The 24,810-nt window shown below is 55.3% G+C and overlaps 1 protein-coding gene and 1 long non-coding RNA gene across 13 annotated transcripts in view; one reads left to right on the forward strand and one right to left on the reverse strand.

The window, feature by feature from the left end:
* LOC147821037 (uncharacterized) overlaps positions 1-24,810 on the forward strand; it is a 36,993-nt gene that overhangs the window by 5,702 nt on the left and 6,481 nt on the right. Inside the window, exons 2-5 of one of the 2 annotated variants that reach the window (XR_015447815.1) lie at positions 76-160; positions 9,632-9,804; positions 14,910-15,066; positions 16,295-16,454. This is a non-coding gene — a long non-coding RNA (uncharacterized LOC147821037). Of the gene's footprint in view, positions 1-75; positions 161-9,631; positions 9,805-14,909; positions 23,115-24,810 lie in introns of those variants that run through there. The other variant, XR_015447814.1, reaches the window with a different exon arrangement.
* On the reverse strand, positions 546-22,622 carry Sp2 (Sp2 transcription factor). Of its 11 annotated transcripts, none has more exons than XM_087202512.1 (9): positions 22,533-22,603; positions 21,453-21,522; positions 11,012-11,182; positions 8,643-8,728; positions 6,949-7,944; positions 3,848-4,160; positions 2,709-2,883; positions 2,406-2,599; positions 546-1,603 (listed from the first exon to the last, which is right to left on the reverse strand). In XM_087202512.1, the coding sequence occupies exons 4-9, from the start codon at positions 8,712-8,714 to the stop codon at positions 1,503-1,505; spliced, it is 1,851 nt and encodes a 616-aa protein (XP_087058638.1). In that variant the 5' UTR covers positions 8,715-8,728; positions 11,012-11,182; positions 21,453-21,522; positions 22,533-22,603; the 3' UTR covers positions 546-1,502. The 11 variants fall into 11 exon arrangements, with proteins under 11 accessions (XP_087058638.1, XP_087058635.1, XP_021095946.1 ...); XM_087202509.1 differs by having other exon boundaries at positions 21,415-21,522; positions 22,533-22,567; XM_021240287.2 differs by lacking the exon at positions 21,453-21,522 and having other exon boundaries at positions 22,533-22,622.

Here is a 24,810-nt window from a genome sequence, read left to right on the forward strand (position 1 = left end):
CTCCCCGTCTACTGACAAGAGACCAAGGGCAGAAAACCCAGCTCCACCTGAGACCTGTGTCTTGTATCTCTTCAGCCCTGGGAAGTTGTTTGCCAGCACAGCAGGAGGCCAGCAACAGAGGAAGGAGTGAGGACAGACACACAGCTGGGTGTCCTTGGAGGTGAGTGAGGGCCTCCTGCTCTTTTGGGCTTGGAGCAGCCTGGATGCTCTGGGCCCCGGGAGGCTGCACCTTAATCTGCACAGCCGCACAACCCGACTTCCTGAGTGGAAAGCAATCCCCGCCAAATCTCAGCTCGCACCCCTCGGGGAACCCCGGGGGCCCGGCCGTCTCCGAGAGGCTGGGCAGGGAGAGAGGAGCAGCGGAGGTGGCAGCGGCCTGTGCTCGCCCCACACCTGCCGGCCCTGTTCCTTGGGCATGGAGCCTTCTCCCCACTCCCAGCCTTAGCCGCCCGATCTCCCAGCAGGGTGAGGTCCTGGGGACAGCCTCAGCTGTCCCAGGCCTCTTCGCCCTCCAAGGTGACAGACAGGAAGTTCAATCGCTGAGGTGCAGATTTTGCCTCAGGCAACTAAATTTATTAGCAAGAAAATTTTTTTGTCAGCCCAGCACCGACCAACAAAGTCCACTGTTAATAAAGGATAACAAATCTGTCACTTAATTCAGAAAACATACCTCAAGCAGTTACAACTAAAAATAAAGTTGAATTTGTTTAATTTAAAAGCCTCAAAAATAACAAGCAATATGTTTTTAAAACATGTAGTAGACGCAGTCATCTATTATACAATATACACTGTACACAGCCGGTGGCCAGGGGCCGGGGAGGGCACCTGTGGGTGTGGACCTGGGGAAATGCGGTGTCACTCGGGATGACATGAAGTTCATACCCTCATCACTGACCCCCCCAAACCCCAAATGAGAGCAGGCACAGGAGCTGACAGGAGGGGACCAAGGGAGCAATTAAATAAAACTTGTTAAAGCAAACAATACACAGTGTTCATCATCGGAAGTAGAGTATAAGGCAACGTTCTCCGCAGAGGGACGGGGCCCACAGCGCCGACCCTGGCTGCAAGTTGGAATGTCTGGAGCGGTCTCTGCCGCTGCGAGGGCGGCCGCCCGGGGAGGCTGCGGGGCCCTGGGACGTCCCTGGTGGCCGGGGTGGGGCGGGGGCTATGGCACGATGGGACCCCGGCAGTGTTGGGGGTGCTGGGGCAGGAGGGGGGTGGAGGGGGCTCACTTTGCTCCTCGACGGAGTGAAATGCACGTTTTCCTTTGGAAATAAGGGTCCCACGCGTCCTGGGTCAGAACGTCTCGGGCAGGGCCCCACTGGGCAGGGCCGCACTGGGCAGGGCCAGTGTCCCTGGGCCAGGTGGCCAGCACCCGAGGTGAGAAAGGGAGGGCGGGTGCAGAGCCCCTTCCTGTGGGGACTCGACCGCACACAGGAGCCGGGCCCTCGGGACTGGGGGAACCGAGGGTCCGAGTCTGCAGGGCCTCCCGCTCGCTGGCCTCACAAGTTCTTGGTGACCAGGTGGGTCTTGTAGTGCTTGGTGAGGTGGTCGCTCCGCATGAAGCGCTTCTGACACTGGGCACACTCGAAGCGCTTGTCCCCTGGAAGAGGCGAGGCCTGTCACCCACATAGCCACCACCGGCACCGGCAGCCCCGAAAAGAGGCTGCCACAGCCTCAGCGCCTTGGTACGAGGCTTCTTGTTCACACTTCTCGGTTCTCCACTGACCCGAAGTCCCATCTCGACCTGGTCCACCCTCTGCGGCCTCCTCTGCCCGCCCGGTTCCTGTCCTTCGCCAACAGCCCTGCGCCTCAGCCCCTGCCCCCAGCCTCTCCCCACACCTGGCTGCGTTGTCCTGACCTGTTTCCCCTGCACCCACGCCCCCCCCCCAAGCTGCCCCAGGCCAGGGCTGGGCCAGGGCCGTGTCTGCTCTCGTCCTGTCCCACCACCCTGGCCGGGAGCCAGAGCTCTGGCACCACAGACGCAGTCCCTGGGCTGCTCCCTGGGCCAATTGCAACAGCAGCGCTTCCCACAGTTGGGTCTGGACCTCCGGGAACCCCAGGGCCTCTGCAGACAGTGGGCAGACAGTCTTCTATGTGCCACACTTCTCTGCCAGTACCTTAAACTCGGAAGCAGGATGTCAAATGTGACACCAGAAATAATGCTGCTTAAAACATAAAAGAGTAAAGAAAAGATGAAACGATTTAAAACACATACTGAGGTAAGTAACAGTTGGAGGGCACCCAGATATAACTAAGAAGGTGGATTAGGAGCCAGAGGGCCTGGGTTTGAGCTGTCCCACCATCAAGAGCTGTGACCTGGACACCTCAGGTCAGCCAGACAGGCCTCTGCCAGTCCCGCCCAGTCCGGCCCCCTGCACGCGCTGGGTGACGGCGCAGCTGACCTGTGTGTGTGCGCGCATGCCTCTGCAGCTCGTCACTACGTGTGAACCTCTTCCCACAGAAGAACCAGTTGCACACAAAGGGCCGCTCGCCAGTGTGCAGGCGCACGTGGGCCCGCAGCAGCGATGTCTTCCGGAAGGTCTTGCCGCAGTCTGGGATGTGGCACACGTGCTTCTTCTTGCCCTGCTCCCCGGACCTGGGCATCGGGGAGAGGAGAGGGGAGGAGACCGGACAGAGGGTGACAGGCCGTGGGGGCAGTCAGTGAGCACAGCGGAGGCCCCGCCCTTGCTGCCCAGCCCGCTCACCTCTTCTCCCCGTCCTTGCAGTTGGGACAAGTGCAGGCCATGCGGCGTCGCTTCTCCCCCGGCTGCGCCTCCCCAGCCAGCGCCTGCTCCATCTGCAGCTGGATCTGGGTGGGGCTCAGCCCACTGATGGTCAGGTTGTTTCCGGAGACATTCTGTACTGTCAGCTGCTGCTGCCCTGTGGGCATGGGAAGGGTTGGGTCAGGTACTTGAGTCTCAGCTATTAGGGACCTCAGGCAGGCTCAGAAGTGGTGGTTACCCCCTGCTTTAGATGGGAGCCCAGGACTCAATGACACAGCAAGGTCACACGGCTAGAAGTGGCAGAACACAATCTGAAGTCAGAGAGTTCACATTAATGCGATGCCTCAGCCCAGTGTGGTGGCTCAGGCCTATAATTCTAGTTACTCAGGAGGCTGAGGCAGGAGGATGGCAGGTTTGAGTCCAGCCTGGGCAACATAGCAACTTAGTGAGACCCTGTCTCAAAAGTTAAAAAAAGAGGGCTGGGGATTTAGCTCAGTGGTGTCTTTGCCTGCCTCATAAATTCAATCCCCGGTACAAAAAAAAAAAAAAAAAGTTAAAAAAAGAAAGGCTGGGGATGTAGCTCAGTGTGGAGGCCCTGTGCCACTAAAAAGGGTCGGGGGGAAGGAAGCAGACTCTATTGACTTTGGGAAAAATCAAGCCCTCTAGAACACCTTGTCCTCCCTCTTCAGGTTCAAATGAGAAAACTGGATTGCAGAAAGTGCCACAGATCCATTAAACATAGGGAGAGGAGCCTCAGGTTTCACGGCCTTGAAATGTGTCCTTTGTCCAGGCACGTGATGCAAGGACCACATGGTGGGCACCCTGGCCTCCCCTTCCCAGCCAGGCCCCTTCTGCTCCTCCTGGCAGAGCTCTCAGGAGCCCTCTGGGACCTCGCCCTGCACCCCGCATCCCTTGGAAAGCGCTCCTTTCCATGTCCCTTCTCCATTGCCTCTGAGGCTGCCATTGTGCAACAGACAGCGTGCTTCCTCTATGCCCCAGCGCTACCGCAGAGCCAGGCGAAAGGAAATCACGGGGCGAGCCGGCTGAAGGAGACTGGGCGTGACCGCGCACCTGCTGCCCAGGGTCAGGTGGCCCTGGGTTCCCCCCACAGCTGCCCTCACCGCCGGTGTTGGTGATGGTGACCGGCACACCCTGGACCTGGACACCGTTGATGTTGATGGTCTGCATGGCCTGCGCGGCGGCCGCCAGCTGCGCAGCATTCAGACTGATGACGCTCCCGGCCGGCGCGATCTTGGGCAGCGGCCGCTCCTTGCGCAGGATGGCGGCCGAGTGCTTTTTGCTGCTCCCGCTCAGGCTGGGGGCGCGGGGCGCGGGGCTGCTGCAGGGAGTGGTGGAGGCAGTCACAGCTGTGGCTGGCGGGCTGTCCTGGACCAGGACCGTCTGCACCTCCCCAGAAGGCGTGCGGATGTAGACCTGGGGGAGAGGCAGCGTGACCGAGCCGCTCCCAGCCCGGCTGTCCTCCAACCAGCTCACCTGCTGCCCACACCGTGCCCACCACGGCCGGGCGGTGCTGGCAAAAGCCGTCTCTGATCACACCGCTCTTAGCACGGAGAGCCAGAGCACTAGAAGGCAGGGTACCGCAAATGACCATCAAAGGAACAACCACAGGTTCACCTCGGTCCTCAAGAGCCATGCAGTAATGAGAAACAGTTGTTCTCCCATTCAGACTGGCAAAGATGGGAACATAAAAATATACTGCACATTGCCAGATGTGGTGACACGCACCTGTCATCCCAGCACCTGGTAGGCCGAGGCGGGATTGGCCTGAGTTCCAGGCAGCCAGGCTACATATTGACTTCAAGACCAGCCTGAAGTACATAAAAAGTGTCATTGTCGGCCAGGGATGTAGCTCAGTGGCACCGTGCCTGCCTCATGAGGACAAGGTCCTGAGTTTGATCTCTGGTTACGGGGGGTGGGGTGTGCCATTTTCATAAAAGGATGAAGAAGCTGGACGCGGGTGTGCGCATCTGTAATCTCAGCTACTTCAGAGGCTGAGGCAGGAGGATCTCAAGTTGGAGGCCAGATTGGGCAACTTAGCAAGACCCTGTCTGAAAATAATAAAAAGGGCTGGGGATGCAGTTCAGTACCCCAGTAGTACAAAAACAAAAAATAAAAAAAGCAGTTATACTTTAATCTTTCTGCATATGTGTAGTTATTTCCTCAGGAAAACCTGGCCTAAGTCCTGTCCCTTTCACTCTCCAGATGGAGGAGCTCATGGAAGAGAAGGGCAGGGCACCCCAGCAAGGGCACATACCTGAGCAGATGCTGCCTCAGGCCCTCACCTCACCTGGCAGCACATAACACAGCCAGAGGCGACCTCTTGCCTGACTTCTGGGTCCCCAGCTCCAATTCAAGGCGCTCTTCTTTCACACCCAGGAAATCACTCAACTTCCAGCTGTCAAGAGTTAGTTCTCTCCAAACAACTCCATTACAAATTCCTTGATGGCAGGAGCTGTTCCTTGCAGGTTTCTCTTTTGTTTTTATGTGGATTTTTTTCCGGGGAGATAATCTCACTAAATTGCCCAGGCTTGCCTTAAACTTGCAATCCTCCTGCCTCAGCCTCTTGAGTAGCTGGGATTATATGCACACATTATAATAAAGAAGCTTGGTCCCCAATTTCAGGGGCAGCTGTGGAGAGCGAAGGGTTGAAAGAACACTGAAAGACTCCTAAGCCCCTTGAGATTCTTGAGTCAGATAAGAACATCATGAGCCAGGATATGAACCTGGTACAAAAACAAGGATGTTGACTTTTAAAGAGAACAACGAATATAGAAAGGATTTGAATGTCTACTGGACAAGAAAGTAACATTCCCGGAATTGTAAAGATGTATTTGACCTTTTCTCTGTAAAAATAATTAGTCACGAGATCATGAGGGGAGGAAGGGAGGGAGGCTGTGGGTAATGAAGGAGGATATATAAAAGGCTCAATAAAGTGGGAAGGAGAAGGCCCTCGCTCTCTCCTCGTCTTTTCTCTCGAGTTGGTGTTGTTTTTTCTTAATCCTCACCCCTCCCCTCAGGTACTGTTCCGACTAGTGACGGCTGGCTCCCCCCGTCAGGCAGTGCCTGTCACAGAGTCGAGGTAGAAACTCCAAGAGTGTGGGTTTGAAATTAAACGTCTGATAGGACTGGGGCCCTGTCGTTTATGTCCTGTGAGGTGCTGGTACTTCACCCTCTCGGTTCCTGCTTCTCCATCTGCCACATGGGCTCATCTCTGGCATTTAAGAAGCACAAACAATGAATGGTCGTTGCCTCCCAGAGCCAAAGAGATCTGGGGTAGCAGGTAAAGGCCAACAAGAACATTCTTGTGAACTCAATATCCCAGATGATCCAAGCCTAAATTTTAGCTCCCAATAGAAAGCTCTTCCCTTTATCTTTCTTGTCATTAACAATGAGCAACAGTTTTCTCCTTAATTGTCTGCTATATCAAATTCTACAGTCCTGACTATAATTTTTTCATTCTTGCTAGTTCTGAATATATAAATTCCATGATAGAAAAAATAAACTAGGCTAGGGGTGTAGCTCAGGGACAGAGGACTTGCATAGCACACGGGCCTGGGTTTGATCCTCAGCAAAACAAAACGAAAAGCAAAACTTGGACCGGGGATTTAGCCCAGTTGTTTTGCTGCCTGCTGTGCAAGTCCAAGGACCCGAGTTTGATCCCTGGTACCAAAGGAAGAAAAAAAAAAACACCCAAAACTTTACTATTAAAATGTGTACATGGGGGCCAGGGATTTAGCTCAGTGGTTTCGCTCCCTGCCTTGTAAGCACAAGGACCCGAGTTCGATCCCCACTACCAAAAAAAAATGTGTACACGGGGCCAGTTGTGGAGGTGCCCAGCTGTAATCCCAGCACTCAGGAGGCCGAGACAGGAGGATGGAGAGCTCATGGCCATTCTGGACCACAAAGTGTGACCTTGTCGCAAAACACCCACAAAAATACTGTACCTCTGAGCCCTGCCCAATCCCCGAGAGACCTACGATAAAGAAAGGGAGGGATTTAGATCAGCGGCCCCTCGCCTCTCTGGCAAGTGCAAGGTTCTGAGTTTAATTCTTGGTACTGAAAAAATAAAAGAAAATAGGGCCAGGGATGTAGCTCAGTGGTTCCACTGCCTACCTCACAAGCACAAGGTCCCAAGTTCGATCCCCGGTACCAAAAAAAAAAAAAAAAAGACTAAATAAAGAGAGGCAAAGGGCTGGCATACCTGAGTGGGAGCGGACTCCGCCGTCTGGATCTGGAAGTTCTGGGACGGCTTCTGCGGGACGGTGGGCAGCGTGGCGGACGCGGCCTGCACCACGCGCAGGGCCTGCGGGGGGATCTGCACCACCTGCTGCGGCTCGGCCTTGGGCGGCACCACGTGCAACTGCTGCACCACGGCGGGCTGCCCGCCGCCCGGGCTCTGCACGATGAGCAGGTTGTTCCCCGCCTGGATGATGTTGTCTGCCGTGGTCTCTATCAGCACGGTCTCCACCTGCTCGGCCACGGCCACGGGCGGCGGCGGCGGGGGCTGCGTGGCGGGGACCCCCTTCTTCCGGGCCTTCTTGGTGGCCTTGGACAGGGGGGCGGGGGGGCTCTCGGTGAGGAGCTGGGCGGGGGTCCCGGGGTCCCCGGCGGCGGCATTCACGAGGTTGTTGAGGTTGTTGACGGGCAGCGTGAGGGTCACGTTGCCGCCCCCGCCTGTCAGCTTCACCACGTTGGCGCTGCTCTGCACGGGGGTGGCGCCCGGCTTCTGGACCGGGGCCGGCTTGATGGGCACGGGCTTGTGGCCCGATGGCGAGGGCGTGATGATGGCCTGGTTGGTGCCGGGGATGATCTGGATCTGGTTGGCGAGGCCGGGCTGCACCTGGATGGTCTGCGTGCTGCCCGCCTGCAGCTGCGGGACCGCCTGGTACTGGATGCTGGCGCCGGAGCGCGCGCCCTTGCCGGCCATGGTGGGGTTCTGGATGGCGAACACCAGCTGCCCGCCTGGGTAGGAAGCGCTCAGCTGCGAGCCCTGGATCTGGAGTATGTTGCCTTTGGAGGACAGGATGCCGAAGCTGCTCTTGCCAGGACTGAGCGGGAGAGGGGCGGGTTTGATGGGGACCAGCTTCCGGGGCGTGGGCTGGGGGGGTGCCGGAGGCGCCACAGCCGATTCCACCGCCGGGGGGCCGATTTTGCTACATGTTGCAGCCAGTAAGGCCAAGGGAGAGGGCTGCGATTCCTGCGGAAACAAGCGGGGTGGGCGTGAGACAGCCAGGCCCTGCCGCACCCCTGCCCTCCCTGCTGCAGTGAGGGCCTCGAGCCCCGCAGGGGACACACGCCTGCCATCCCAGCACCCGTGCTGGCAGGAGGATCGCAAGTTTGAACCCAGCTTCCGCAACGTGGTGACCTTAGTGAAACTGTCTCAAAATATTTAAAAAAAATTTTTTTTCAGACAGGTCCTCACTATGTGGTTCAGGCTGGCCTCAAACTCACCGCGATCTTCCTGCTTCAGCCTCCCAAGTGCTGGGATGACCGGTGTGCACCACCATGCCTGGCCTCAAAATACATTTTTTTTTTTTTTTTTTGGTACCGGGGAAGGAACTCAGAACCCTGCGCTTGCCAGGCAGGCACGCTGCCACTGAGCTACGTCCCCAGCCCACAACTTTTTAAAAGGGCTAGGGATGTAGCTCAGTAGCCAAGTCTTGGGTTCAATCCCGAGTACCGGTGGAAAAAACAACAAATCCAGCAAGGGGACCCTGCTTTCCTCTTAGGGACAGTGGGCCTGCTGGAAGGAGCAGAGCTGAAAATGGCCTAGCCCCTACCGCCTCAGGTAACGGACACGGACTCTCAGATCAGGAGGCCTGGCCTCATGCACCTTCGCCAGGCTCTGGTTCCACAGGAGCCGAGATGACGGGTCCGCAGCCACTGTGCACTCACCTGGGCGGCGGCGGCGGCGGCGGCGGCGGGCTGCAGGTAGTCGCTGGGACTGACAGCGGCAGTGGCAGCCATGCTCGATTGTGGGTCTGCGGAAGAAGGAGCCGAGTGACGCACAGGACGCCGCCGAAGAGGCCCCGGCCCAGCTCTTCTCCCTGCCTCCCCTGCTCCTCCAGGAGCGTCCCTCGCTCGGGCAGCTGCCCCCACACGGAAGGCCCAGCCCCGAGGACAGCTGAGCTTCCTACTCGGCCCTGTCCTGCAGCCACATGGTCTGGGCTCAGGAGCCGGGCTGTGGCGCCCCCTGCTGGGCACCCAGCTCCCCCATGCTGCGCCGGAACCTGTTTGGTACAGGGGAGCCAGCCCCCAGGAGGCAAATCTCCTCTAAGGCAAGCTTCCCGCCAAACCAGCCTGGGAGGGCAGGCTGGGCTACTGACTAGGACACCCCTTTCCTCTCCTAAGGCACAGGGCAGAGGGGGCCCTTATTTATTTTCTTTTTTATTATTATTTTTTTTTGGTACCGGGGATCGAACTCGGGTCCTTCAGCTTTCGAGGCAGGCGGTGAAACCACTGAGCTAAATCCCCGGCCCTACTTATTTATTTTGATGCAGGGCCTCGCTATGTAGTTCAAGCTGGCCTCAATTATGTAGCCCAGGCTGGCTTGGAACCCTCCTGCCTCAGCCTCCCGAGTGCTGGGATTACAGGGGTCCACCGGACAGGGGTACTTTCTTTAAGTGAATTTACACTTTTACACAGGCAACAGGTATGGCCCATAGATATCACCAAGACTAGGTCAGCTAAAGACTGAATACAAGGAGAATGAAAATACAGGAAATTCTATTTTGTCTAAATGTGTAGGTATTTCTACAGATGAATACAGCCAGACAGAAAAAAAAATCTTTCCAAAAGAGCTGGATGTTAAAAGCTGTTATCTCCTGGAGGTAGAATTTTGCTTGACAGAGAATTACTGTCCTTATTTCTCTGTCTCCTCACAGTGAGTGGCGATCGCGCTCTGCAATCCCGACTTCCGCGTCCACAGATCTGACCAACCTCAGATGAGACAGTGGGAAGACAAGTGCACCGCCCCGAGCATGCACAGACTCTGTCTCTGCCCCCTGAACAGTCCAGGAGGACCATTTACAAAGCACTCAATGCTGTTTTAAGGATGGTGAGTAATCCGGGGATTAGCAAAATACGAGGGAGGAGCTGGAGGTGGTGGCACACACCTGTCATCTCAGCAGTGAGGAAGCTGAGGCAGGAGGATTGCTGTGAGCTCGAGGCCAGTCTGGGCTACATAGTGAGACCGTGCCTCAAAACAAAACAAAATCAAACAACAACAAACAAAAACAACAAAACAAAATTGAGCCAGGGATTTAGCTCAGTGCTTCCGCTGCCTGCTTGCAAGCGCAAGGTCCCGAGTTCGATCCCCGATACCAAAACAAAAAAAAACAAAAGAAAAGAAAAAAAACTATCTCCATCTATCTATCTCTGGATGCTCTGGCATTTTAGGTGAGGAACTTCAGCATCTGTGGGCTCTGGTGTCTGCGGGGTCCTGGGAGCCAGCCCCAGTGAACACCGGGGACAACTGTACCTTACTGTATTCTAAGTGAAGGAAAGTAAAGAAGGTTGAAGAAATAACAGCAATCTCGGTCCCGCACTGAAGCCTGATTTAAAAGGAAACAGGCAAAGTGGTAGCCATGAGAATGGAGTGAAAGAAGGGAGAGAAGGTAGGCAGAGCCAGACTGGGTCCCAGACCTCTGGAAAGTAGGCGCCAGGGTCCAGAGACACTGGGGATGCCACATTGATGCAGCTCAGTGGGGGCACTGGACGAGAAAATGATGAGACCTGGCAGAGGTGGTACCGAGCCTTCTAGCCCTCAGCTGCTCCACCTAGCAGAGTGGCTCTGGGACGGGAAAGGGACCAGTACAGGAGGGATGGGACCGGTACAGGAGGGATCGGCCCGGGCCAATGCCGCCTGGAAGGAGGCACCCCAGTGCCTCCTGAGGTCACCCAAGCCCACTGACCAAACGGCCAGGGAGGCCTGAGGCGGCCCAGTCAGGAGGATGTGCAGATGGGAGCCCTCCCGCACCCCACCCCTGGAAACCCTACAGCAGGTAACCCAAAGATGCTGCTGCTCCAGGGAAGGAGGGAGTGAGCTCCAGGAATACTGGGGAGCTGAAGAAACCACACCCGAGTCCGGTACAGTCTGGGATAGACACAGGAGAATGCGCAGACCAAGGGTTTGACTTGAGCAGGCACCAATGACATTTTCAGTATGTTCTTTTTTTTTTTTCAGTAGTGGGGATTGAACCCAGGAGGACTGAGCTACATTCATAACCTCTTTTTTATTATTTTATTTTGAGACAGGGTCTTACCAGATGCCCAGGTTGGCCTTGAACTTCCAATCCTCCTGCCTCAGCCTCCCAAGTAGCTGGAATTACAGGTGTCTGCAACCAAGCCTAGCTTCATAATATTCTTGTGAGAGGCTAGGCATGCAGCTCAGTAGTACAGCACTTGCCTAGGATGTTCGAGCCCCTAGGTTCAATCTCCAGCACCGGAAAAAAAAAAAAAAAAAAATCTTGTGAACAAGAAGGGGGGAAAAAGTGCAGGCACAATACTAATGCAGTGTGGGGGCTCTGCTGAACATGCCTCCCCGAGTCCTGAGGGCTGGCTGTCACAAGGTCAACCCTGGACCACGGGCCATTTTTGTTTTTGTTTTTTGAGACAGGGTCGCTATCTAGTCCAGGCTGGCCTTGAACTCACTATGTAGCCCAGCTTGGCCTCATACTTGAAGTGATCCTCCTGCCTCAGCCTCCTGAGTGCTGGAATTGCAGGTGTGTGACACCATGCCTGGCACAACTGTCTTTAAAAATGAACCCCGCAGGGCCAGGGATGTAGCTCAGCAGCACCAGGCCTGCCTGACAAATGGAAGGTCCTCAGTTTGATCTCCAGTACCAAAATAAATAAATAAAGGCTATCAAAGATTAAGTTTAAAAATGAACCCCGACCACAGATCACGGGCCATGTCCCCCATATTTCAAGGCCTGTGTGACCTCACAGGCACAGCACTACCCTGCGTGGACACATCAGGGCTGCTGCAGCTACATGTGCACCGCATGGCACGCCTATTCCTTGCAGAGCGAGGCGCGCGGGGGAGGATGGCGTCGGCACGGGCGTCACGGGGGCTCGGCTAGGTGCGGCAGGAGGGCCCTGCAAAGCTGCACTCTGGGAGAGCTCCCACCAAACATCCTCCTCCCAGGAAGATGCGGGCTTTTCTGTAGTTAACTTCAGCGAGGCGGAATCGAATCGATAAGGCAACTTTCAGATTTACTATGTGCCTCCAAAATTAAGTTGTAGTTTTGTCCTGGAAATACCTGAAGTCAGCCCCCAAACATAGTTTTTTTCCCTTTAGGGTACTGGTATTCAGGCTATTAGAACATGAACAACAGTTAGAAAAGCGATTTACTTCCGGTCGGGCTGGGGCAGAGCGCAGCGTAGGCGGCTTGCCTGGTGTGGCCAGTCCTGGGTGGAAGCCGCAGCACAGAAAAGGAAAAATCACCCCAAGCCTCAGCACAGATACTGGCACACAGGAGGTATTCCCGTCTTGTGCTCGGCACGAAAGCTTCCTGAAACAAAATCTGCCCTTATTACATATGATACAGCTGACATCTTTCTACTCTATCGCACTTTTCAAAATGCCGATTGTGACCTATTAAATTGGGTTTGTACCCTACTGGTAAAAAACATCTGTCTCTCCGTCCCTTTGTCCACCCCTTTCCCTCTTAGAACAAGGTCTAGTTATGCAACCCAGGCTGGTCTTGGACTCTGGATCTTCCTGCCTGAGGCTCCCAAGTTCTGGGTTCATCACTACACCCAGCTGAAAACACAGCTTTAGGGTAGCCTGTTTGACAAGCTAGATGGCCAATTAAACTTGCCAATGTCACAAAACTGAGAAGGACTGGAAATACAATGGGTAGCCTGCTAGGGTTCAAAGAAATCTTTAAAAACTGGTAGGATGGTTGGGCATGATGACACACGCCTGTAATCCTAGCACTAGGGAGGCTGAAGCAGGAAGATTGCAAATCTGAGGACAGCCTAGGCTACAAACTGAGTTCAAGACTCCTGGACTACATTGCAAGACCTTGTCTCAGAAAAACAAAACCAAACAAATAAAATACAGTACTGGTAGGTAAGACGGGCACACATGTGTAATCCCAGTGACTTGGGAGGCTGAGGCAGAAGGACCCCAAACTCAAGGGCAGCCTGGGCAACTTAGCAAGGCCTTGTTTCAAACCAAAACTGGCAGGTGCAGTGTTTAAGAACACAGACTGCAGCCCTGTGCGAGGTCCTCTCCCCAGGTGATCCAGCCCCTCATGTGACACCGGGGTCAGCAGCCCTAGCACTCAGTGGAGTTTTAGTCCATGCCGTGCTGAGGGTAAAACCAAGTGACTTGCGTACAGGATAGGGTGACAGGTGGCTGAACGGGAACCAGTGCAAACTACACAATTGCCAAAAGTGCCGCTGTAATCTGAGTCTGCATTTCTAAACATCCAGTCTCAGGATGAGAAAAACAACAGCCCCCATGTCCCCTGCACACGTTCGCCCACAGGGACGGTGGGGCTCTGTTCCGGGGGCCGCTTGGAGAGGGCAGTCTTTAGTTGGGGGAGCAGTGGCGAGTGGGCCTGAGTGGGGTGTTCTGCAGCGTGCTCACCTCACACCCGGCCCGGGGTAAAGCAAGACTGTGCGGCGGCCATTTAAAAAGGCAGATTTCAGTTCAATACAAGAGAGACAGGTTTCAAGCGAGGAGTGGTGGTGTTCACCTGAATCCCAGCACTCTGGTAAGGCTGAGGTACGAGGGTTCTAAATCTGAGCTCAGCCTGGGAAACTTAGTGGAATCTTGTCTCAAAATTTGAAAAAAGGGGCTAGGGATGTCGCTCAGTAGATACAAGCCCTAGTGCAATTCCAAAAATAAAAAAAAAAAAAGCAGGCTGAGAACTTTCACAAGGCAGAATCAGTTGCCTTGGGGTAATATTCTTCTTCCTCTGGAATCATTTACCCAAAGCCAGGATGTGGGAGCCGGGACTTGGAGATAATGTGAAAGTTGGAGCATGTGATCTTTAGATTTTTATACTTTCCGGGGCTGGGGGTGCAACTCCGTGGCAGAGCACTTGCCTAGCATGTGAGCCTTAGGTTCAAAATCCAGCAGTGCGAAAAGAAAAAGACCTTTAGAGTTTTCAGACTGTGCTACTGATGAGAACACAAGCTGAGCTCCGCGATGGGGCTGGGAGGGAGGCAGGGGACCTCCCAGGAGGCTCCGGGCTCAAGTTCACTTTGCTAACATTGGCGAAAGGCTCTCCTGGCCCCGCCACCGCTGTCACCCTGGACCCGCCCCCGCCCCACCCGCGGGTCTGGCTCAAGCCCGAGCTGTTACAGCAGACGCTACCGCTACCGAAGCTGCACCACTGCAGGCCGCGTTCGCTTTCCTTCCCCGGAGTCCCCTGGTGTCACTTAGAGCTTGGACCTGGGTGATCCCAATAGGGAACCAGAGTCTGGCCTGGGAGCCACCTCGAAAGGGAGATTTAGTAAGTGTGGGAGTGAACGGCGGATAAGGGGAGGCCGTACCCACACGGCACTGCAGGACTGCGGCCGAGGGACACAGAGCCCCGCAGTTTGGAACCTTCCCTTTAAACCATGTAATCCGGGTGTAAACAGTATACGAGTTCCCCCCATGCTGGTCAAGGCCTGGCCGGGTGGTGTGCTCGGTTACAGAGCTGCCTACACTACCCTCCTTGGGATGGGGCTTTCTAGGGGCGAGTACGTGGGTCTAGGAGACTCCGAGAGGCAAGGGCAGCGCGTGTTCCTGAGAAGCTTCCCGCCCTCAGCACAGCAGCGCTCCGAGGCACAGAACCAGCAGGGCGGGCGCCAGGTGACCCTGCCACACCTGAGCTTGCTTTCCCACAGGAGGGAAGGCAGCTGGATCCCAGCACAGGAAGAGCCCACAGGCCCCACCCCATGTCCCCTCCCTGGGCAAACTTGGGAAACGGCTCTCGGGATGTCCGGCTCTCGGGATGTCCGCTCCCGCTCCAGCGGGTCCCCGGGACCAGCTCCCGGCTGCCCGAATCTCCCATGGGCGCTTGCCCACCTCTTCCCTCGTGGGCTCCACTTCTTTACCCTTAGCCGCGCCTTCAATTCTCACGTCCCTCAGCGCGGCACCCGCTCGCGTGGCTCCGGGTCTGGTGCTGAGCCCCGATCCCTCCCCCTTCCTCCTCCCAGTCTGGAAGAACCCGGATCCCTGCGCTCCGCCCTAGCCCCAGCATCTCTGACTTCCCGGTACAATGGGGCCTCCTCCCTCGGGTCTCAAGCGCTGACAGCCGCCATATAACAAACAGGCTCCTCATGTCTCCGAGGCCTTCCTGGACCCGTGAGGAGGGTAAGTCCTTTGGTGACACAGGCCACCCATTCATTCAATCCAACGTGTGGGAGCAGGGGCGGACGCCCCCTAGCGGCTGGCTCTGTCTGCGCCAGCGGCTGATGCCCAGCCCGGCAGGCTCACGGCCGCTCTCGCTCTGGCTCTGGCTCTCTGGTGGCCTCCACACAGCACACGGCAGCCTCTCCCCACTTCACCGCAAACCCCACCGCCCTCTGGCCTCGGCCCCTCTTCCAGCCTCTCTAGCCAGGTGGGAACAATCTGGGGAAATGTAAATCGATCAGCTACTCCCAGACTAGGTCCCGGCTACCAGGTGCCCCCAGGATAGGCCAGGCCCCAGCCTCCCGGACCCCCATGGCCAGAGCCGGGGACCCTGCCGTGTACCAGGCCTGCTCTCCAGGGGACCCCACAGCACCGACCCCCACGGAGCACAGGTCTGTCCTGGGCTGTCTGCTGCGACTGGATGGAGAGAGCGCTGAGTCCCACTCGGTCCACTAAGGAAACTTTTTCTCTCTTTGCAACACTGGGGAGTGAACCTGGGGGTGCTCTACCACTAGCTCCAGCTCCAGCCCTGTTATATTCTGAGAAAGGATCTTGCTAAGCTGCCCAGGCTGGCTGGAAATTGCGATCCTCCTGCCTCAGCCTCACAGGCCTGCACTCCCATGCCTGACTGGCTTTTGTTTTCTGGTGCTGGGCACTGAACCCAGGGCCTTACCCGTGGCGGGCAGGTGCCCTACCACTGACTGCACCCCTCGGCCCAGACCACTACTCCTCTGGGAGAATTCCCTCTGAGGGAATGAGAGAGGGAAGGGGCCCTCCGAAATAGACCCAAAGCTTGCGGAAGCTTTTCTCCTGCAGGGAGCTGGGACAGAATGTGGCTGAGCCCCACACGCAGGCCTGGGGTCCTTGGCTTGGGCCTCTGGCTCCTACCTCTCAGCCAGGCTTCCTGGGCCCTGGTACAGTATTTCCACGGAGGACTCACCGTGCAAACAGCTCTTCTGTGGCTATTTTGGTCAGCTCAGCCGGGCCAGGAGCCAGCGCAGCAGCCTCTAAGGCCAGGCTTTCCCAGTCGCCTGGCTGGGAGAACTGAGGCCCGTGATGGGAGAGCAAGCCATGGCTGGTTTGAGAACAAAGCTGGACTCACGGGCAGCTGACAAACGGGCTAAAGAATCAGCCTGGGCGGAGGGAACAAATGGGTTGTGAAAGACTCCAACCTGCAAACTGTTTTCAGGAAACAAACCTCCAGCAACCACAGTGGCTAGCACAGAAGAGATTTCACTACAAGAGAAGGGGACACCTGGCAGCCCTGCACTCTGGAGGCTGAGGCAGGAGATCCCGAGTCCAAGGCCAGCCTGGACTACACAGCGAGACCCTGTCTCAAGAAACCAAAAAGAAAAAGGGGGGGGCAGTGACCAGGAACAGAGAACTCTTCTCACCTCTGGTCTCCCCACCCCTCAACTCTGATCAAAACTTCACCAAAATGAAAAATGTCCCTTGGGGCCGGGGATTTAGCTCAGTGGTTCCGCCGCCTGTCTTGAAAGCGCAAGGACCTGAGTTCGATCCCCGGTACCAAAAAAAAAAAATGTCCCTTTTCAGCTGGGATGCGCTGTTTCTCTTCCCCTCCAACACAACTTGCCAGTCACCGTGGCTGATGTAGTGGTTTTTCAACGTCACCCATACCATCATTCTCTCTGCATTCCCTGTGCAATGCTCAGTGAAACCACAAGACCCATTCACCTTGTGGTGATAAGGCGGCTGGGGGGGGGGGCGCCGAGGAAACAAACTGCAGGCTGTCTGACTCCAGGGTGGTGGGCGGCGGGGGCAGTGCTCCAGTCCGTCTGCCTCAGCCAGGCCCAGCAGCCCCGCCCTTCATCCCTTCCTCACTGCACACGGAGCTGCCTTGCCTCGGGCTTCTGCCTGAGTCCCCTTCTCTGCCAGACCTTCCCTGTCACCTGGAGGGAGCTGCCCTGGCCCCCAACACAGCTCTTGCCTACCCTCCCTCTCTTCTTCTTCTCTGTTTCGTTGTTTTTGAAACAAGGTCTCACTACGTAGTTCAGGGTGGCTCTGAACTCAGTCCACAGCCCAAGCTGGCCTCCAACTCGCTGAGATCCTCCCGCCTCGGCCTGGGATTACAGGCGTGCCCCAGCACACCCAGCTTCTTCTATTTTTATGCTGAACACGTCTGACTTTTTAACAAATACCTACTAGTGGTGTCCAACTAAGAACACATGCTTCCTAAATTAAAGATAAAGGGCTGGGGATTTAGCTCACTGGCTCCGCTGCCTGCCTTGCAAGCACAAAGACCCCATATGGAAAAAAAAAACACCTTTATCTAAATTAAAGATAAAGGCTTCTTTCTCTCTTACTGATGTAACACCAGTGCCCAGGACAAATGATTTGGTGAATAAAGTGATGTATTAACAAATCCTATAGGAATGCAGAGGGAGAGCTTAAAAGGAAAGGAGAAACCTGGCAATCTGCATATCCTGGTGCAGGGTCCACTCCCTGGGACCTGGCTCATCCCCAGGGGATGCTCATAGGGCGGGGCCTAAAAGGCCCAGCAGGGTCCCCCCCACCTCGCCCCCCCCCACCGCACCCACACTGGACTCCAGACAATGGCGGTATCTGAATATGAATGCCCTCCCTTCCCCAGTCCCCACCTGGAGCTCCTCGCGCCAAGGAGACGTCCTTTGGCCAGTCTGCGTCCAGCCTGGGTTCACCACACTCTATGGGAAGTGGGGGGACAGCAAGGGCAGGGAGAACTTGCCGCCCTGCCAAGTGGTCCCAGGAAGTAGCACAAAGTTTTTTGGGTTTTGATTTGTCAAAGAACACAGAGCCTCAGCATGTTCTTAGAGGTCAGGAAAGGAAAAAGCAAGCCGACCCACCTTCCCCCTTAAAGTCCCACGAGGCAGAGTGTACCGCGCCTCCCCAGGCATGCGCACTGGCTCACTCCCCACGCGCCCGCGTGCTGCTGCTGGGAGCCCCTCTGTGCCCCGAGAACACTGGCCGGCCACCACTGACTCTCCTGAGTGCTGGGACTTGTCCTGGTAGTTTTTCTAGGCCTATCTGAGATTTCCAGTTAGACACCCAGTGGGAGCTGAAATATTTCGTTGGGATTACAGCCCCCACTTGCTGTCCTAGTCTCTGTTCACTCTCTCCCGGCCAAGGCGATTCCACACATCCCAGGAGAGATGAGAACCCTAAAGAGGAAGCCCCGGGAGGACAACATCTGGAAAAGTGCAGGCCTGGCCTGCTGGCTCCCCCTCAAGCCACTACACTCAGTGGCCAAGACAAAAAGCCACCTAACATCTGGGCAGGGTGACACAAGCCTGTAATCCCAGCACTCAGGAGGCTGAGGCAAGAGGATCGCTGCAGGTTCGAGGCCAGCCTTACATAGTGAATCCAAGGCCAGCCTGAACTACACGAGGGCCACCCTGAACTATGTAGCAAGATCCAGTGTCAAAAAACCAAAAGCAAAACAACAACAACAACAAAACCAACAATAAGACGCCACCTAACAATCCAAGGTGCCACACATGGCCAAACTGGCATCTCAGGACACTTGGCACCAAGCAGGTCACCGTGCTAAGCCTCTGCATGACAAGGTACAAGCGGAGAGCAGCTTGGAGTGAGACCACGGGTGAGAGAACCCAGTGTGGCCCACAGCCCACCTGCCTGGGTGCCCTCTCTGGGGCAGCTGGAAAGCGCTCTGCCCATCCCCGCGGTGCTGGGCAGAACTGATTCGCCCAGAGCACCAGCCTGAGGGCCACTCCGAGGAGCAGCACCATGACCCCACAGCTGCACCCAGAGACATGCAGAGGAAGCCCGCTCCCCACACTGCAGCCGCAGAGTCAGTCACCTGGAACCACCTCCCTGTGCCACCTGCGCCCCTCTTCAGGGGCAACCGCTCTGGCTCCGTCCCAGTGGCCTGCAGTGTGAAGGCCTCTATGGTGTCCCTGCTCACCGTGCACCCTGCTCCAACACAGTGCAGACAAGAAGGTGAGGCCTCACCACCAGAGGTCCTCAGAGAAAGCTGCTCCCCAAAGACTGGCTGGCAGCTCAGCAATAGAGTTTGTCCAGGGGGTGGGAGGAAAGGGGATGAAAAAGGAATTAAGATGCGTTACGGGCAACTTCACGCAAGGACTGTAAACATTATATCTACACATATGTACTAACAAACTAAAACTAGAAATAAATAAAATGAGGCCACTAGAGTGAGTCATTTAAAAAAAAGCCCGGGGATTTAGCTCAGTGGTTCCGCCGCCTGCATCACAAACGCAAGGTCCGGAGATCGATCCTTGGTACCAAAAAAAAAAAAGAGAGACCTTGCCCAAGCCAAATGAGCTGACACTCACCTATGGTCCCAGCACTCTGGGAGGCTGAGGCACAAGGATCAAAAGTTCATGCCCTGCCCTGCCCTGGCAACTTAGCAAGACCCTGTCTCAAACTAAAAAATAATCAAAGTTTTTCAAAAGGGGGCTGGAGGGGGCGGGTGGCGCACACCTGTTAATCCCAGGTCTCAGGAGGCTGAGGTAGGAAGCTGCCAAGTTCAAGGCCAGCCTGACCTATACAGAGCCCCTATCTCACCCACCCCCAAAAGGGTTCAAGATGTAGCTCTGTGCAAAGCCCCTGGGTTCAGTCCCCAATACTGGAAAAAACAAAAATTTAAAACTGCTGGTCATGATGAGCATCTTAAGAGAAAGTTTCCATTTTATTTCTGAAACAGACTTAATATCCTGGGTTGATAAAGTAAGAAAAGAAAAAGAGCTTTTTTCTCTCCTACAACAGGTCTAGAAATCCCACAAGGAGCTGAATGAGTATTCAAAACAAAAGCAAAGGGCAAAACCAACAAGTGCATTCCCTACCGAGGTCTGCTCCTCAGGCTGGCAGTGGCCAGCTTTCTCCAGCCTCTAGCAGCAGCCCCGGTGCAGGCCAGGCTAGGGAGACAGTCACAGTCGGCTCAGCCACGGGGAACACTTCAGATGCTGCACCGAATAAAGCTGTAAGAAAGGGCACGGCAGCCCACAAGGTCTAAGCTTGGACCCTGTGACCCTAGGAAGGCAAAAGTCCTCCGCTACCTCCCTGACTTTCTCATGCTCCACATAACCTGTAAAGCACTGGCTCTGCCTTTTTTGTGTGTGTGCCAGGGATCGAACTTGAGTCCTTGCGCTTGTGCACCAGGCGGTGAAACCACTGAGCTAAATCCTCAGCCTTGGCTCTGCCTCCTTTTCTCTGTAGCCATTGCCTACCTGATCTGAAATGATTCCTACATTTTTCAATGTTTGGAAGCAGGGCTTCCAATGTGTGTGTATAGAGAAGGGAAAGGGTAAAGAACACGCCACATTTCTATCACAGAAATGGTCTAGAAGATTGCTAAACCAACTCAATCCAAGGGTCTACTGGCTATCATAAGCTTAAAAATGTCACCATAAAGCCAGGCGTGGCGCTGCACGCCTATAATGCCAGCACTCAGGAGGCTGAAGCAGGAGTTTGAGGCCAGCCTGGGCTACACAGTGAGTTCAAGGGCAGCCTGGACTGCATAGCGAGACCTTATCTCAAAAAAAAACACCAAAAAACCAAAAATGTCATCATAAGGGCCCTGGTTAGGCAATAGTTGAAGTATTGCCACATACTAATAACAAAAGACAGCTCACTGCTTAGTATAAGGGACCTTAGAACTTCTCCAAAAGGGTGCTATTAACCACCAGAAGAAGTTAAAAAATAAATAAAATAAGAAGTTCAAGGCCAAGAGAGCAAAATGAACCACCCTACCTGCTGGAATACCAGGAGGCTCCTTTCCCCAGTCATCTGCTACAATCTTACTGCTTCTCGCCTCTGACTGGCCTCCAGAGGCCCAAATGAACAGTCAAGAGAAAAAGTACCCACTCTATATGCGGCCCAAAGGGCTGCCTGACTCTCCTTCCAGAAGGCAGTTCTCCCATAGGGCACAGGGAAGTGGATCCAGTTACAACAAACTCTGTGGTTCTCCTCACTATGCCAGACGAGCCTTCTCCTTCTTACTGCGCTTCTAACCAGAGTCTAACGCTCTGCACAAGCAATAGAAGAACTGGCAAACTTGCTGAGGGCCTAGCCAATGAGAATTTATTTCCTGGTAGAAGCCACTGAACAACTGAGAACAGCAGGTCAATGGACAGGTTGTCTCACACATTCATCCCTTCGATGTACACAGGAATTTCAAATAAAACCAGACACTGCAGTTACATTCAGGATCTCAGGCAACACACTTCTTTGTGTTAGTCATCAAAATGACCACCGTGGTCTGGAGCCCATCATTCCCTTTGGGGCCTCTCTGAGAGCTAGCCAACACGTTAAACTTTCTAAAAATCTTACCACAAATACGGACTCAAGCTGGGTGTGATGGCACACACCTGTAATCTCTGCGCTCCGGAGGCCCAGGCAGGAGGAACACTGAGGGTACACAGTGGGTTCAAGGCCAGCCTGGAATTCAGAGCGAGACTCTGTCTCAGAAATCAATTAGACATGACAAGATATTGGAATCAAAACCAAGGAATCCAGCGAGGGCAGTTTCTCAATTGCCCAGAGGAGAATCACACTTCTTTCAAACTAAAACTAGAAAGGAAACAAACCAAGGAGGCTGAGAACCATGAAGTCAGCAATGGCGACAGAGGCGAGGTAGAGGAAGAAAACATCTATTTTGTTTTATTTCTGAAGTCATCCTTCAGGTCACCGTGGGCTTTGGGATTTCGGTGGTCACCCCCGAGGGACATCTGGTTCACAGGCTACGAGCTCTGTTAACAAGCTCTCAAGCGTCTCAGGGTTCTGAGAACTTCCAGAAACCTATCCCGAGCCTCACGAGTACAAGTAGAAACATGAAGACAGGACATTTTTGCCCACTACGCAGACCCAGGCCCAGGCTCATCAGCCCGGGGCGCGCCCTCGGGCCCTGACCCCAGCTCCCGCCTGGGATTCGCCTTGGGCAGGCTGGAGTCCACGCCCAGCAATGCCCATCTGGCTGGCGCCTTCTGACTTCACGCATCCCTCGCCCTCTCGGCACTCCCAAGACCAGATCAGGCCAGATCGCTGGTGGGGCCCCGGGGCAGGGCGAGCCCGCGGGGTGTCGACCGCCGCTCAAGGCCGCCCCAGGCGCTGTCCCGCGGAGGCCGGCGCGGAGGCGACCCGGGCTAAGGCCCCGCGCCCGGTGCCCGCCGCTGGCTCGAGCCCCCGGAAGCGCCGCCCTCCTGCCCAGCGGGCTCCGAGGGGGCGGGGAGTCGAACGCCCCCTTCCGGGTGCCTCCGCCCGGCCGGCCAGCCGCGCTCCTCCTCCGGGCGGGAATCCTCCCTCCCTCGCCCCTCCCGCGACCGGGCCCCGGCGCCCGGCTTGGCCCCAGGGGGGAACCCTCGGACCCGGCTTCCCCTCCCTGCGGCCTCTGCCCGTCTTCCTGACCCTTGAGGGCCGGCAAGACCCCGCCGGCAGAGGCCAGGACCCACCGCTCATTACGACATCTTCCTCCCTGGCCTCCGCCGCCTCCGCCGCCACCGAGAGCCTGACACCGCCCGCCTAGCGCCCGCCAATCCCGGAGCCCGCCACCGCCCGAGCGACGGCGGAGCCCACCAATAAGCGTCCGAGACATTGGTGATCGACAGCATTACTAACCAATCAGGGAGAGGCATCTAGAGCGACGTTGGTCTGGCCAATAGGACTATTAAGTGTCACTGATCGACGGCAGCAGGCACCAATCGAAAACCTACTGAGGAATGAAAGACGCGTTCGCCAGCCAACTGAGGGAAGGCAAGGTCCCGCCCACGGGGTGGTTGATGGACAGCAACAGGAAGCTGGGTGAGGAGGGGCTTAGTGAGGAGTGTTTCCGTATTGGTCGTGGTTGACCTTCCCCCCACCTCTAACCCAGAAGACGAGTGATAGATCTGCCCTAAAACCAATCAGAAGTCTTCAGGATGAGGCCGCGCAGTGCCCTATAAAAAGCATACAGTTTGCACCTTAGAGGTGCAGTCTCTCCCAGGTGAGGTAGGGGTGTCCTCCCGGTCTGCCGCTTCCCTCGACCCCCCCACCCGGTGAGTGGACCAACACCATCCTCTGTTCAGTCCCTTGGCCGCCATCCCCTTGGGAGAGGCGACTTTGTACAGTGAGGCCCCGATCCCTACACCATAGCGGAAGCTGGGATTCCACGACACTTCCGAGATGGGAGATGGGATTTTCATCGTATCAGCTAAGCCCCTCTTCATTCTCACCGGGATGCAGTATTCTCCCATCCCTTATCTTTGTCACCCAAACGGAATCATCTGAACTTTTTTTTTTTTGAGATGGGGTCTCGCTATGTAGTCCAAGCTGGCCTGGAATTCAGCCATTCTCCTGCCTCAGCCTCCCAGAGTGCTGGATTACAGGCGTGCCCCACCACGCCCAGCTTTTTTGTTTATGTTTTTGTTTTTGTTTTGGTACAGGATCGAGGAACTGGGGTGAGCAAAACCACTGAGCTAAATCCCCGGCCAGCTTTTGAAATCTTTCCAAAAACAGATTACTGGAGCCTCCTCTCTTTACCAGACTTGGCACTTAGGGGCGTGTCTGGAATGTGCATTAACCAGTCCCCCAGTGCGCTCCAGTTGGGAGACCCCTGCTTGGTCTCTGAGTGAGAAAAAGCATCAGGCAGCTCAGTCTTCTCTTCAGGCCTCTCCTGTAGCCTGGCATTAGTGAGACAGAGGCCCAGTCTGGCTTTGACCAACCTGGCTTCCAGAGCTGCCCATCCCACTTCCGGTGAGACTTTAGGCAGGGCACCAAAACTCCTAGAGCCCTGTGTCCTCAGCTGTGGAGAGACTCCTCAGTCACACCCACACCCCACACAGTGGCCTTTCCAAGCCATTCCCCACAGGGAGATAACGTGTTTTGCATCCTGGTCCGGCATGCTACATGCATATGGGGAGTGTATAGCAAAGTTTCCTGAAACAATACTTATCTTCACTGCTGGTGATGTGCTGATTTCATATCTAAATATACATCAGACCCGAGGGATCGAAGACAAGTCCCTCATTCAAGGAGCTTGAATGCCTGGCCCCCTTGCAAGTTGGCAAGCCCTCTACCACTGGAGTTAGGCTCCTAGCCCTGATAGATCTTCTGTACTATCCTATCTTACTCTCCTTCCCTTTGTCCTTCCTTCCCAGCTTACATCTTTTCTTTCTTGATCATGACTAGCTGTTTGAAAAGCACTGCCAGGAAGGGTTGGTGTGCAAGCTAGGCTTGGTGGTGCACACCTGAAACCTCAGCACACAGAAGGCTGAGGGAGGAGGATCACTGTGAGTTCAAGGCCAGCCTGGACTACATAGCAAAACCCTGTCTCAAAAAAAAAAAGTTCAACCCCAGCTTAGGTGATTTAACAATTTAGTGAGACCTTGTCTCAAAATACAAAAAATGTAAAAGGAGGGCAGGGAGATAAAGCTCTGTGTGAAGTACTTGGTTTCAATCTCCAGTGCCACAAAAAATAAAATACAAAATAAATACGTAGGAGGCAAAGTACTTAGTATACAGCACATTACCAGTGTGCCCTGTCGGTGTTAGGCTTTGAAAAGTAAGGCATAGGAGACAGGTGAGGGGGCACAGGCCTGTAATCCCATCCCTCAGAGGCTGAGGCAGAAGGATCGCTGAGTTCAAGGCCAACCTGACCACATAGCAAGACCCTGTCTCAAGCTCTAAGGGGTGTCACTCATGGATAAGACCCTTCTCGGGATCCCTGTGCCCTTGGATGAAGCCCAAAGTCAT

Source organism: Heterocephalus glaber, unplaced genomic scaffold (assembly GCF_053883595.1).
Source record: "Heterocephalus glaber isolate CG9 unplaced genomic scaffold, H.glaber_assembly_v1.0 deba00001773, whole genome shotgun sequence".
NCBI classification, from domain to species: Eukaryota; Metazoa; Chordata; class Mammalia; order Rodentia; family Bathyergidae; genus Heterocephalus; species Heterocephalus glaber.

Excerpts from the sequence above, each read along its gene's own strand:
- Sp2 (XM_021240283.2), bottom strand. The coding sequence starts at position 21,734 with ATGTTTTCTTCCTCTACCTCGCCTCTGTCGCCATTGCTGACTTCATGG. Across the intron at positions 4,161-6,948 it reads CGGAGTCCGCTCCCACTCAG|GTCTACATCCGCACGCCTTC; the intron begins GTATGCCAGCCC and ends CCTCTCCCCCAG. Across the intron at positions 2,884-3,847 it reads CACCATCACCAACACCGGCG|GGCAGCAGCAGCTGACAGTA; the intron begins GTGAGGGCAGCT and ends CCATGCCCACAG.